We start from the raw sequence: 15,658 nt of genomic DNA on the forward strand, positions 1-15,658 counted from the left end.
GAAGACTCGAGGCTGTAATCACTGCCAAAGGTGCTTCAACAAAGTACTGAGTAAAGGGTCTGAGTACTTATGTAAATATGATATAATTTTTTTTCTACGAAGAAAATCTAAAAACCTGTTTTTGCTTTATTATTATGGGGTATTGTGTGTAGATTGAAGAGGGGGGGGGGATGATTTAATAGATTTTGGAATAAGGCTATAACGTTCCAAAATGTGGAAAAAGTCAAGGGGTCTGAAGAAGAACAGGAAGAGGAGTATGAGGAAGAGACTGTGTGCTCCAGTTAACCCATTCCCTTATGGAGAGGAAGGACACAAGTATATGCCTCCCAAGCAGGAAGCAGCCATTCCAAGGAAATCAAACTGGAATAGTGGACAGGAAGCAGTCATTCCAAGGCAATCAAACTGGAATAGTGGACAGGAAGCAGTCATTCCAAGACAATCAAACTGGAATAGTGGACAGGAATGCTGATGAGGGACTACTACAGTAAAACCCAGCACACACAATAATCTACCAACAATACTAGTTTTTTTACTTCTTGACCCTGAGTTTGAGAAAGTTAAAGTAAATTTTTTACGTAGGTCTCTGTTTAGGCCTAGATCTGTGAAGCTGCTGCAGTGCATACTGTACGACCTTAGGTAATCACAGCACAGTATCTGTTGATTTGAATATGCATGTTGGAAGTATAATAACATTGCCTGCAGCCACCGCCGTCCGCCCACATCTCTGTGGCCCCTTTTTAGATGATGAGGGCCAAGTGAAGAAGTAGAGTTAGCAATCCCATGATCACCTCCGGTGAGACAGACACACACGCACACACACACCTCAGAGTCTGTAATGTACATGCACACACACGCAAACGCACACACTAGAGGCAGAGGGACCTAGCACCTCATGTCCCCGCTGTCCCAAAATAAAGCAGCTAATTATGCCAGCTAATCAGCAGCCACTTGGGCTGACTCACTGAACAGTGCTCCTGCATGTCCGCCCATACACACACACACACACACACACACACAAGTGTACTTGAACTCCAACACTCTCTCTCTCGGTTTCACAAAGGAAATGATGAAATCATTTGTGTTGATGAAACTTGGTTGTGGTAGTCGTGAGGGCTTCCCACACACACTCTCTCACACACTCCCCTCTGTCCGTCAGTCTCCACACACACTCCCGTCCATCCATCCCCACACACACACTCGCCCTGGTGCAGTGTGTGAGTGATCAGTCAGAAGAAGAGAAGCCCTCAGTCATTGTCTGCCTGCCTGGCTTCTCTGCTCAGGCTGGATCTGATTCCTGACAGGGAGCGGCCAGCCATCGCCCGGAGCAGGAAGAAGAGGCCACACAACGCTGATTCAATTTTACACTGGAGTCACCCAGAAACAAACCAACCGATCCTTAATCACCCAGAGAAGAAAAATAGAAGGGAAAAAAAGACGAGGGGAAAAGAAGTGATGGCTTTTGCCGACATTGGAGAGGACCAGGATGACCTAAATGAAGTGATGCGTGAGGAGATGGAGGACGTCTTCATCTATGATGGTAGGAGGGATGGATGGTTGGTTGGGTGGATGGATGGTTGGGTTGGTGGATGGATGGATGGATGGATGGTTGGGTTGGTGGATGGATGGATGGATGGTTGGGTGGTTGGTGGATGGATGGATGGTTGGGTGGGTGGATGGATGGATGGTTAGATGAATGGGTGGGTGGTGCTACATGGGGGTGGGTGGGGGAGGCACCATGAAGGAGACAGGTGGAGGGGCATTGGGGCTATGGCTTGGTGGGTGGGTGGGCACTGTACCTTCTATGATGGATGGGTGGATGGGTGCTCCTGGTGCTTCATGGGGTCAACACACTGGACTGTAAGGGGTTGAGACTGGCACCATGAAGGGGACAGACGGAGGGGCACTGGGGTCATGGCTGGGTGGGCAGGGCACACACTGCCGTAGACGTGGTGACTGACACTAAAGATCTGTGTAGTGTGGAAAAAGAGGTTCAGTTCAGCGTGTCTTTGGGCTGAGGTGACTGACGACGTTTTGTTGGATGGTTTCGTGCCTGCATGATCATATTGACCAGTGAATAACCAGTAAATGAGAAAAACATTTTTTAAGGTTACATAGAGGTTAAAATGTATTGGTTTTGCATAATTCCCTTTCTGCAGCGTCTCTATGCTGCTTGTTTTTTCAGTAGGCAGCAGAGAGCCTCCGAGTCTGCTTGTTTTTCAGTAGGCAGCAGAGAGCCTCAGTCTGCTTGTTTTTCAGTAGGCAGCAGAGAGCCTCAGTCTGCTTGTTTTTCAGTAGGCAGCAGAGAGAGCCTTAGAGTCTGCTTGTTTTTTCAGTAGGCAGCAGAGAGAGCCTTAGAGTCTGCTTGTTTTTTCAGTAGGCAGCAGAGAGAGCCTTAGAGTCTGCTTGTTTTTCAGTAGGCAGCAGAGAGCCTCAGTCTGCTTGTTTTTCAGTAGGCAGCAGAGAGAGCCTTAGAGTCTGCTTGTTTTTTCAGTAGGCAGCAGAGAGAGCCTTAGAGTCTGCTTGTTTTTCAGTAGGCAGCAGAGAGAGCCTTAGAGTCTGCTTGTTTTTCAGTAGGCAGCAGAGAGAGCCTTAGAGTCTGCTTGTTTTTCAGTAGGCAGCAGAGAGAGCCTTAGAGTCTGCTTGTTTTTCAGTAGGCAGCAGAGAGCCTCAGTCTGCTTGTTTTTCAGTAGGCAGCAGAGAGCCTCAGTCTGCTTGTTTTTCAGTAGGCAGCAGAGAGCCTCAGAGTCTTGTGTGGGTGTTCTTGTATAACTTGCATATGTTTAAACCAAACATTATGTACCACAAGAGACTATTTTAACTGGTAATTTATTTTACTGTCTTGTTTTTATAAAACCCCAATATAATCATAACATGCATTGAATTTGACTTTCCACTATGATGGTAGGAGAATTGAATTATAAAGTGAATGGGTTTTTTGGACAGTCGTCCAGGGAGAGTAACACAACTGTACTGACAGCTGGTGAAATAATTTTCTCTTGCTTAAGTCTTCCATCCATTTTATAGGAACCATTCCACTTCAACTATCAAACTCATATGCAAACTAGTTTACCATTACAATGCTTATTATGGTAATATATAAAAAGGACATTATAATAGTCAGTTCAGTTGCAATAGTATTTTTAGAAACATGCATACAATCCATAATAAACAATATGCAGGGTACTCGTAGATTCATATTTGTGCATTATGTCAGTTATTTTATGTATGATAATGTCTAGGTTGGTTGAACCACTTTACACTAAATGAAACGAGTCAATGGTAATTTACCTTCTTTCCTTGTGAGGAAAAACACAGCCAGGAGGTAGAAACACACGCGCACACACACACACACACACACACACACACACACACACACACACACAAACACACATATACACGCAAAAACACGCATATACACACACACGCATTCAGGAGGTAGACTCAGAGTAGACTCTTCCACATTTCACTCTGCAACAGAGCGTCCAATCAAAGAGATGCATTTATTCTTGGCTCTCCTCTATTGAAGGTTTCAGTATAGATCGCTTACCATTTCAATTTAATTGGCTCTTTGGATTTAGGTTCAGAGCTATATATATGGTAGTGTTTTCAATGCGAATAATATTCAAAGATTTTATTCACTTTGCTCTAAATGCAAATTGTATGTGAGAGACTATATTCACTACATAAATGACCATCTTGTCTCCAGGTAGCCTAGTGGGGCGGCAGGTAGCCTAGTGGTTAGAGCGTTGTGGCAGTAACCGAAAGCTTGCTATATCAAATCCCCGAGCTGACAAGGTAAAAATCTGTCATTCTGCTGCTGAGCAAAGCACTGTTTCCCGGGCACCGAAGAAGTGGATGTCGATTATGGCAGCCCCCCGCACCTCTCTGATTCAGAGGGGTTGGGTTAAATGTGGAAGACCCATTTCAGTTGAATACATTCAGTTGTACATCTGACTAGGTATCCCCCTTTCCCATTCTGTAATGATACAGTTACTTCCAGGGGTAATGACAATCTTGTTCCCACCATAATGCAATAGTATACTTACTACCAGGGGTATTGTCCTGTTCTGTCTTATGGGAGAGGGAGAAGGATGGTGAGAGGGAGAGGACAGGGGTGCCTTGCAATACAGGAGTGCTCTTACCCTCTGTGTAAACGAATAATGGATTTATTTTACTCGTCATGCCTAGGCTGCCATAGAGTAAATGATGACTAAGGTGGCACTTTTCCCTGCAGTGGTGAGTGTGGCAGCAGAACTGTCAGAGTTCTGTACTACTATAGAGGGATAAATACATGAACAGTGGCTCAGAGCTCCCTCTCTCTTTCACTTTTCTCTTTCTCTCTCTCTCACAGTTTCTCTTGAATTAAAACCCCCTGAACAAACCTGAAAAACGTGCTCCTAAATCAATATTCTATTTCATCAGAGATACAATACAGCTTAACTTTACAATACAGCTTACAACACAGCTTAACTTTACAATACAGCTTAACTTTACAGTACAGCTTACCATACAGCTCAACTTAACTTTGTAAGGTGGGTAGGCTTCTTTATAAGGCTCATAATTGTTGTTATTATTATTATTATTATTATTATTATATTTTCATTTGAACCTAATTCAATCAAGCAAAAGAAACGTGTGGATAGGGTCCAGTTTGTGTGTGTGTGTTACTGTTCCTATGTGTGTGTGTGTGTGTGTGTGTGTGTCCATGACCGTGGGTCTGCGCCTATGTTGTATGTGCATGTCCGCACCTAGGGTGTAACTGTGTGATTTAAAGCTGTGTGGTTAGGGGCCAATTAATCAGTGGTAGCTGTCACCATGAGGAAGGCTTATGTAAAGTGCCTTCAGAAAGTATTCATACCCCTTGACTTATTCCACATTTTGTTGTTAGTCTGAATTCAAAATAATTTTCTCACCCATCTACACACAATACCCCATAATGACAAAGTTAAAACCTGTTTTAGAAATGTTTGCAAATGTATTGAAAATAATATACAGAAATATCTCCTTGACAGTTGAAGTCGAAAGTTTACATACACTTAAGTTTGGAGTCATTGAAACTCGTTTTTCAACCACTCCACAAATTTCTTGTTAACAAACCTTAGTTTTGGCAAGTCGGTTAGGACGTCTACTTTGTGCATGACACAAGTCATTTTTCCAACAATTGTTTACAGACAGATTATTTCACTTATAATTCACTGTATGACAATTACAATGGGTCAGAAGTTTACATGCACTAAGTTGACTGTGCCTTTTAAACAGCTTGGGAAATTCCAGAAAATGATGTCATGGCTTTAGAAGCTTCTGATAGGCTAATTGACATCATTGGAGTAAATTGAAGGTGTACCTGTGGATGTATTTCAAGGCCTACCTTCAAACTCAGTGCCTCTTTGCTTGACATCATGGGAAAATCAAAAGAAATCAGCCAAGACCTCAGAAAATAATTTGTAGACCTCCACAAGTCTGGTTCATCCTTGCGAGCAATTTCCAAACACCTGGAGGTACCACGTTCATCTGTACAAACAATAGTACGCAAGTATAAACACCATGGGACCACGCAGCCGTCATACCGCTCAGGAAGGAGACGCGTTCTGTCTCCTAGAGATGAACGTACTTTGGTGCAAAAGGTGCAAATCAATCCCAGAACAACAGCAAAGGACCTTGTGAAGATGCTGGAGGAAACAGGTACAATAGTATCTATATCCACAGTAAAACGAGTCCTATATCGACATAACCTGAGAGGCCGCTCAGCAAGGAAGAAGCCACTGCTCCAAAACCGCCATAAAAAAGCCAGACTACAGTTTGCAACTGCACATGGGGACAAAGATCGTACTTTTTGGAGAAATGTCTTCTGGTCTGATGAAACAAAAATAGAACTGTTTGGCCATAATGACCATCGTTATGTTTGGAGGAAAAAGGGGGACGCTTGCAAGCTGAAGAACACCATCCCAACCGTAAAGCACGGGGGTGGCAGCGTCATGTTGTGGGGGTGCTTTGCTCCAGGAGGTACTGGTGCACTTCACAAAATAGATGACATCATGAGGCAGGAAAAGTTTGTGGGTATATTGAAGCAACATCTCAAGACATCAGTCAGGAAGTTAAAGCTTGGTTGCAAATGGGTCTTCCAAATGGAGAATGACCCCAAGCATACTTCCAAAGTTGTGGCAAAATGGCTTAAGGACAACAATGTCAAGGTATTGGAGTGGCCATCACAAAGCCCTGACCTCAATCCTATAGAAAATGTGTGGGCAGAACTGAAAAAGTGTGTGCAAGCAAGGAGGCCTAGAAACCTGACTCAGTTACACCAACTTTGTCAGGAGGAATGGGCCAAAATTGTGGGAAGCTTGTGGAAGGCTACCCAAAACATTTGACCCATATTAAACAATTTAAATGCAATGCTACTAAATACCAATTGAGTGTATGTAAACTTCTGAACCACTGGGAATGTGATGAAAGAAATAAAAGCTGAAATAAATCATTCTCTCTACCTTTATTCTGACATTTCACATTCTTAAAATAAAGTGGTGATCCTAACTGACCTAAGACAGGGAATGTTTACTAGGATTAAATGTCAGGAGTTGTGAAAACTGAGTTTAAATGTATTTGGCTAAGGTGTATGTAAACCTTTCACACCCCTTTGCTATGACACTCCAAATTGAGCTCAGGTGCATTCAATTTCCTTTGATCATCTTTGAGATGTCACTACATCATGACTGGAGTCCACCTGTGGCTATTTTGTTAGACTTCAGTACGGCTTTTGACATTATCGATCAGAGTCTGTTGCTGGAAAAACGTACACTACCGTTCAATAGTTTGGGGTCACTTAGAAATGTCCTTGTTTTTGAAAGAAAAGCACATTTTTGGTCCATTAAAATAACTTCAAATTGATCAGAAATACAGTGTAGACATGGTTAATGTTGTAAATGACTACTGTAGCTGGAAACGGCTGATTTTTAATGGAATATCTACATAGGCGTACAGAGGCCCATTATCAGCAGCCATCACTCCTGTGTTCCAATAGCACGTTGTGTTAGCTAATCCAAGTTTATCATTTTAAATGGCTAATTTGATAATTAGAAAACCCTTTTGCAATTATGTTAGCACAGCTAAAAACTGTTGTCCTGATTAAAGAAGGCCCGTTTTATTGCTTTCTTTAGACTAGTTGAGTATCTGGAGCATCAGCATTTGTGGGTTCAATTACAGGCTCAAAATGGCCAGAAACAAATACTTTTCTGCTGAAACTCTTCAGTCTATTCTTGTTCTGAGAAATGAAGACTATTCCATGCGAGAAATTGCCAAGAAACTGAAGATCTCGTACAATGCTGTGTACTACTCCCTTCACAGAACAGCGCAAACTGGCTCTAACCAGAATAGAAAGAGGAGTGGCAGGCCCCGATGCACAACTGAGCAAGAGGACAAATACATTAGTGTCTAGTTTGATAAACAGATGCCTCACAAGTCCTCAACTGGCAACTTCATTAAATAGTACCCCAAAACACCAGTCTCAACGTCAACAGTGAAGAGGCGACTCCGGGATGCTGGCCTTCTAGGCAGAGTTCCTCTGTCCAGTGTCTGTGTTCTTTTGCCCATCTTAATCTTTTATTTTTATTGGCCAGTCTGAGATAAAGCTTTTTCTTTGTAACTCTGCCTATACCCCACAAGACATACCACCAGAGGTCTCTTCACAGTCCCCAAGTTCAGAACAGACTATGGGAGGCACACAGTACTACATAGAGCCATGACTACATGGAACTCTATTCCACATCAAGTAACTCATGCCAGCAGTAAAATTTGATTTAAAAACAAATACAAATACACCTTATGTAACAGCGGGGACTGTGAAGCAACACAAACATAGGCACATGCATACAAACACGATAACATAGGCACTATACACACTTCCACGTGGATTTTGTGTTGTGCATATGTGGTAGTAGAGTAGGGGTCTGAGGGTCTTGGCAGCAGCTAATGGGGATCCATAATAAATACAAATACAAATTAAATTGTAAAGTCCCACAGTTGACAGTGCATGTCAGAGCAGAAACTATACCATGAAGTCCAAGAAAGTGTTTGTAGATCTCCGAGAGAGAATTGTGAGGAGGCATATATCTGGGGAAGAGTATAAAACTATTTCTAGTGTTAAAAGTTTTCAAGAGCACAGTGGTCTCCATCATTCACTAATCTGGGCTTTATGGGAGAGTGGTCCAGATGGAAGCCACTCCTGAGAAAAAGGCACATGACAGCACGCCAGGAGTTTGCAAAACGCATGTGAAAGACTCTGAGAGCATAAGGCAAAAGATTCTGTGGTCTGATGAGACAGAAACTGAACTCTTTGGCCTGAATGTAAAGTGATATGTCTGGAGAAAACCAGGCACAGCTCATCACCTGTCTAACATCATCTCTACCGTGAAACATGGTGGTGGCAGCATAATGCTATTTGGATGCTTTTCTGTGGCAGAGACTGGGAGATTAGTAAGGATAGAGGGAACAAGGAATGGTGCCAAATACAGGTAAATCCTTGATGAGAACTTACAGTATGTAAGTTAGATATTTATATTTCATTTTCAATAAATGTGCAAACATTTCTAAAAACTTGTTTTCACTTTGTCATTATGGGGTATTGTGTGTAGATGGGTGTGAAGAAAATCTAGCAAAACAATTGTGGCTCAGTTGGTAGAGCACGGTGTTTGCAACGCCAGGGTTGTGGGTTCGATTCCCACGGGGGACCAGTATGGAAAAAAATGTATGAAATGTATGCATTCACTACTGTAAGTCGCTCTGGATAAGAGCATCTGCTAAATGAGTAAAAATGTAATTTAATTCAGGCTGTAACACAAGAAAATGTGGACGAATCAAGGAGTATGAATACTTTCTGAAGGCATTGTAAAAGAAAACAGAAAAAAGGGCATCAGCACAACAGCGCAATTGTGACTAAAATAACACACAATGGACGCCTTTGACTCTTTTCTTCTTTGGGTGAGCTTCATAAGTTATTCAAAGGACTAGCTGCCTGTGAGGAGACTGAGGAAAGTGTTGAGCCTGTACGTTCCAAAGTGCCATGGTTGTGAGTTCTGACCGGAAATTATGTAACCGAGAAGGGGTCCGAGGTGGACCGAGATGAAGAGCTAGTGTTAGCAGGGGAGGAGAGTTGAAATAAATCAGTGTTTGGGAAACTGGGTCAAGAGGGGCAGAAAACCCAAAGAAAGGTACCACTTCAGCGAGAGGAGGGAAGTTTATGAAAGCCCCTTGTCAGCCTATACAGTAGTAGTGTATCTGGGTCCTGCAGTACTGTTTCACTACCTGGTCTAGTCGTCTCTCCTCGAATCAGATGCCTCGTTGTGCTTCCACGGTCCTCACTTTCACGGTCCTCGTTTTTGCGGTCCTTGCTTCCACAGTCCTCGTTTCCACGGTCATCGCTTCCTTGATCAGGCAGAGTGGTGCATGCAGTGTGTAGATCCTCTGTTGCAGGCTATTGCTGCCACAATGATACTTGAGCTGCACAGCTCCACATAGTTCAAATCAATTTTTATTTATATCACACCTTCCATACAAAACAGGTGTAGTCCAGTGTGCCCTTTACAGTTAAGGCAAGCTTTGATTTGCCTTGTTCACCTGTGCCTAAGACCAGCCTCTACATTTGCAAGAGGGCATTGCTAGAATGAAGATCAATGAACTCAACCCCTGCTGCGGTGCATCTGTGAAACACTACTCGACGTGACACAGCTGCCCGGGGGAACCACCATGTTGTCACCTATAGAAAATGGCCCACTACAGTACACACAGCAGCTTTCTTGCAACAGCCTGCAGGGTTAAACAGAGGACAAATATATCACTGTGAACCACAAGGTATCTCAGTGTGTGTACTACTTTAGCCAACAAGAGCCAGTAAGTTGTGCTTGTGCTTGTGCGTGCGTGCGTGCGTGCTAGAACTTGTGATATGCAGCGACTCAGGCAGGGTCAGCGACGCAAGAAGCAGGTTTGAGTTTCCAAATCCATTTATTCTCTGTGCCTCTCCTTGTCTAGACATGTCTTGTTGCCTTGTGTTACTGCTACCCAGGAAACTGTATCCTGACAGGGGCCTTGCTGAGCCCACTGAGGTAGTACTGTATTACACAGGAAACACACACACACACCCCACATACACACACGCACATGTATGCACATACACACCCTCCCTCCCTTCCTACCTCTCTCTCTCTGTAATGATTGACGAGGTGAAGGAGGAGGGAGTAGAAGATACATGATTGCTCTCCACGGACTCATGGTCTCAACATTATGAAGTCTGGATCTGAAGCAGGGTCTCAACATTATGAAGTCTGGATCTGAAGCAGGGTCTCAACATTATGAAGTCTGGATCTGAAGCAGGGTCTCAACATTATGAAGTCTGGATCTGAAGCAGGGTCTCAACATTATGAAGTCTGGACCTGAAGCAGGATCTCAACATTATGAAGTCTCTAGATCTGAAGTAGGGTCTCAACATTATGAAGTCTCTGGATCTGAAGCAGGGTCTCAACATTATGAAGTCTGGATCTGAAGCAGGGTCTCAACATTATGAAGTCTCTAGATCTGAAGTAGGGTCTCAACATTATGAAGTCTCTGGATCTGAAGCAGGGTCTCAACATTATGAAGTCTCTGGATCTGAAGCAGGGTCTCAACATTATGAAGTCTGGATCTGAAGCAGGGTCTCAACATTTTGAAGTCTCTAGATCTGAAGCAGAGTCTCAACATTTTCAAGTCTCTGGATCTGAAGCAGGGTCTCAACATTATGAAGTCTCTGGATCTGAAGCAGGGTCTCAACATTATGAAGTCTGCCAGTGTCTCAACACAATGCGTTCAATCATCACATTGTGCCTCCGAGTGGCATGGTTTGGTTTGCCCTGGATATGAATCAGAGAGCGCTGATGTTTTGGGCATCTGACAACTGAGAGGAACAATTAGGGTTCTGTGTGTGGCACTGTCTGGCACAACTAGTACCAGAATCCCAATTCCTCAGGAACAATGGCACAAGACACTAATGTTTACTGAGTGGCTTGTACTTTGTGGTAAAAAGAAGAAGATTCCATACCACACTGCCTCTTGTACTCTCAGTCCCATGGACATGATTTAGAACATTGTGAGGAATGTGTGCTTTGTTGCATGGTGTGTTTGTCCTTACATTTTTGGAGAGTGAGTGTGTGTTTGAAGGTGTGTGTTTACAAACAGACAGAGGTCAGGCCTTGTAAGCCCTGTGTGGGTTGGAGAAGGGGAAGACGAGTGGAGGAAGAGAAGGGGAGGAGGAGAGAAGGAGGGAGGAGGAGGAGAAGGAAGGTGAGGGGGGGAAGGAGGAGGGGGAGGGGGGAAGGAGGAGAGGGAGGAGCGATTGAGAAGAGGAGGAGAGGGGAAGAGCAGGAGGAGAAGAGGAGGAGGATGAGAGGGAAGAGAGGGAGAGGGGAAGAGCAGGAGGAGAAGAGGAGGAGGATGAGAGGGGAGGAGGAGGGTAGGGAAGAGAGGGAGGAGGATGGGAGGAGTTGAAGAGGGTATATTGAGTCAGTCCTAGGTCAAGCCAGCTCATGACACACCATTCCAGGCCCAGAGAACACACACACTCTGTCTCTCTCTCTTTCTCTCTCTTTCTCCCTTTCTCCCTCTCTCTGCCGAAGGGCTGGGGTCGAAGCCAAGTTACACTTCTATGCTCTCACCTACAGACTCTAACCTACCCCAAAAAAATGTGACTGTCTGTACAGTGTATGAGGGCAGAGGAATGGGAAACATTGCCTTCTGGTCACTCTACAGGGGCAGCCTAGCCCTAGCTAGCATACTACTATGCGTTTTCTGCTCTCTGTTGATGAAAGTTGCATCCATTGACCTAGTTTAGCCTGAACAAGCTTCCACAAGGCTTTCTTCCACAAACACACGTCTTTGTTTGTCTTTCTACAGAAGCAGAACAACAAAAATGGAATGGGGGAAAAATGGGGAGTAGAATGTTTTATTTTCTATGGAGCTGTAAGTCACACGCTTGTGAGAGATGTTTCACTGACACAACAAGTCACGTTGTTATGACATAGTCAGTGCAGTTCAAATAAAACATTGAATGGATTTTCTATGGAACTACAGTATGTAACAAGCTTGGAGCCAGTGAGATGCCCCCCTGTCTCTTTTTTCTCTCTCTGCACAGTCTGGGGGGAGGGCGAGAGATAATCATAGAAATATAATTTGTGATGGGTAGAACATTCTGTGATAGGTGGATCCCATTTATTTGGTTCTGGCCTTGTAGGTAGCTTAGGGCTGGTGGGTTGTGTGTCATAGAGGAACACCTGGAGCCAACAGGTTCCTTTCCTACCAGCCCACTGTAAAGCTGGTGCTTGGGGGCTGGACGTAGGCCTAGCTGCAGCAGTTAAAGCCCTGTCATTATCACCAAAGGAACTGTGCTACAGCGCATGACAGCCCTATAATCTGCCCACGTCTGACTGAGGCTGAACAGCAGTGTCTGTCTCACTGCTACCCACCCAAAAAGAAAACATACACAGAACAAGCTTCCACAAGGCTTTCTTCCACAAACACAGCCATATGGTTGCGTGAAGTCTCAAAGTAATTTTAAAGGCCGCAGGTGCTAGACCCCCCACTATCCACATTGCCCTACACACACACTTCACTCTGCACAGTAGAAGTGGTTCAGTGTTAAAGGACTCAAGGAGGTATTCCCCCATACTTACGATGAACCAGGAAATTTCCAGGGTGGTAAAATAGCCCTGAGACATTGCTGTACATGGCCTCCATTACTATGGTGTCTAGTAGGGTGTAAATGTACCATAGACTCAACAGCAATCTGCATATTTCACAGAGCCCTCCCCCTAACACTCCCTGTCTCACTGATCCCTCCCTCCCTGTCCCACTGATCACTCCCTCCCTGTCTCACTGATCCCTCCCTCCCTGTCCCATTGATCCCTGTCTCAATGATCCCTCCCTAACCCTCCCTGTCTCACTGATCCCTCCCTCCCTCCCTGTCCCATTGATCCCTGTCTCAATGATCCCTCCCTAACCCTCCCTGTCTCACTGATCCCTCCCTCCCTGTCCCATTGATCCCTGTCTCAATGATCCCTCCCTAACCCTCCCTGTCTCACTGATCCCTCCCTCCCTGTCTCATTGATCCCTGTCTCAATGATCCCTCCCTAACCCTCCCTGTCTCACTGATCGCTCCCTCCCTGTCCCATTGATCCCTGTCTCAATGATCCCTCCCTAACCCTCCCTGTCCCACTGATCACTCCCTCCCTAACCCTCCCTGTCCCACTGATCCCTTCCTCTCTAATCCTCCCTGTCTCACTGATCCCTCCCTCCCTGTCCCACTGATCTCTCCCGCCCTGTCACACTGATCTCTCCCTCCCTAACCCTCCCTGTCCACCTCCATGTATCACTGATCCCTCCCTCCCTAATCCTCCCTGTTCCACTTATCCTTCCCTCCCTGTCTTACTGATCCCTCCTTCCCTGTCCCACGGATCCCTTCCTCCCTAACGCTCCGTCTCACTGATCCCTCCTTCCCTGCCCCACTGATCCCTTCCTCCCTAACGCTCCCTGTCTCACTGATCCCTCCCTCCCTGTCCCACTGATCCCTCCCTCACTAACCCTCCCCGTCCCACTGATCCCTCCCTCCCTAAACCTCCCTGTCCCACTGATTCCTCCCTCCCTAACCCTCCCTGTCCCACTGATCCCTCCCTCCCTAAACCTCCCTGTCTCACTTATCCCTCCCTCCCTAACCCTCCCTGTCCCACTGATCCCTCCCTCCCTAAACCTCCCTGTCTCACTTATCCCTCCCTCCCTAACCCTCCCTGTCCCACTGATCCCTCCCTCCCTGTCCCACTTCCACTCTCACCCTCATGTGTCACCCTTCTCTAACCCTGCCCCCCGTCACGTGGTATGTCCGAGTGGGTCTCCCCATGTAAGTGTTCACAAGTGCTACGGTTGCAAGGGAGTGAGAGAGGGGTGTGTGTGTATGAGGGGTGTCGGCTGAGACGTCTTAAAGAGGTGGTCCCGCGTAACATTACCTTCTGCTGTGTGAATTAGCCTAACCAGCGAGGAAGAGGAGGTTGTTAGTTAAATGCCACGTTACGTCAAGAAAAGGAGGATCCTCTGCCTCGTCACGACCAGAGGGAAAGCGTGGCTTGGAGGGGAGGGGAAACCGGGAGGAGGTTAGTAAAAACTATTGGGAGGTGGGCGGCCAGAGCCCATTCCCCTACTGCCAGACAGCAGCTCACTTCACCTAACAGTCTCTTTTGACCGCCTTGCATAGCCCAATAACCTGACACTAGCCTAATAGCATACCAGAGAAATGATGCTACCTCTCAACACTCCTGTTGGTCTACTACACAGACTGATCTGAGACCAGTCCTGGCTCTAATCCTTCTACCCATGGCGCTGGTTCCTAATCTGAGCGGCTCCTTTAAGTGATTCTACCAGGCTGCTGGGTCTGTTTGTTGGTTCTCCAGTAAATATAGCTGCTGGTCGGGGGCTGTTGATGACAGCTAGCCGCAATTACAGGATGAACTGTAAGCCAGCTGAGAGGAGAGAGGAGAGGAGAGAATGCTACTATGGAGGGGGTCTGTGCTCTGTAGCCGCAGGTTGAAACACACTGCCTGCCTGAGTGAGAAACCTCAGAGGTTTACAGAATACAGTGTTCATATAGACAGAACGGTGGGATGACAGATTTACATCACCTCAGCCTCTGAACAGTATTCACCGCCTAGCAGTGACAATACTAATAGATGGGTTGGTTGTTCAGCAACAAAACTGACACGTGCGCAGTGCGCAACTACAGGGCAAGACCGACTGTGTTGGCTTAGATTGATAACACGTTAACTATATTTAGTCTCCAATTTTGATTGAGAACATAAATCAAGTTGCACAATGAGCACTTGTCTCTCAAATACATCGTCACAGTTGTTGGTTAGCTAGCTAGCTAAAATTGTTTGCCATATTAGCATAGACGTGACACCAGTCAAAACACCTCAAAACAAGACATGGTAACAAGAACAAGATGAAACGAGCTGAAACGAGCCTCTTATGATTTCCCATGGCAGTTTATTGTCATTGTTGCTAGCAATCTAGCCATCCAGGACCATACCGATACATGGCCTTCTGTCCCTTTGAAGCGAGTGCACAGTTTTCGCGACGTTCTCAGCTAACCCGTCTATGTATGTTTTTCATATCCTCTGAACAGTATTCACCTCCCAGCAGTGACAATACTTATAAAGTAGGTATGGTTTTCAGGATTTTGCTGGATTTGATTTTAGTTTCAGGAACCTAAACAGCAGATGTTCTTGAATGATGTCAAAGGGAAGATACCAACTGTGTGTGTGTGTGCTTGTGATTTTGTTGGTAAGTCAGGAAGTGTTACTGAGTTTGTCTATCTGAGTACTGAGAGGAGAGAGAGAGAGGGTTGTGTGTGTGGGTTAGCCTTCTATCCCCTCATTCTACCCCCTTATCACACAGAACAAAGCTTTTTTTTACCTTTATTTAACTAGGCAAGCCAGATAAGAACAAATTCTTATTTACAATGACGGCCTACCCCGGCCAAACCATCCCCTAACCACTCTGGGCCAATTTTGCGCCGCCCTATGGGGCTCCCGATCACAACCGGTTGTGATACAGCCCGGGATCAAACCAGGGTCTGTAGTGACACCTCTAGCAC

General features: G+C 45.4%; 1 protein-coding gene across 4 annotated transcripts in view; it reads left to right on the forward strand.

Moving 5' to 3' along the window:
• Positions 1-981: 981 nt before the first annotated feature.
• Positions 982-15,658, forward strand: part of LOC115173921 (rho family-interacting cell polarization regulator 2) — an 83,244-nt gene continuing 68,567 nt past the window's right edge. Inside the window, exon 1 of one of the 4 annotated variants that reach the window (XM_029732429.1) lies at positions 982-1,537. In XM_029732429.1, coding sequence (XP_029588289.1) covers positions 1,453-1,537 — 85 coding nt within the window. In that variant the 5' untranslated portion in view covers positions 982-1,452. The remainder of the gene's footprint in view (positions 1,538-15,658) is intronic. The other 3 variants (XM_029732430.1, XM_029732433.1, XM_029732435.1) reach the window with 3 other exon arrangements.

Source organism: Salmo trutta, chromosome 34 (genome assembly GCF_901001165.1).
Source record: "Salmo trutta chromosome 34, fSalTru1.1, whole genome shotgun sequence".
Lineage (NCBI taxonomy): Eukaryota > Metazoa > Chordata > Actinopteri > Salmoniformes > Salmonidae > Salmo > Salmo trutta.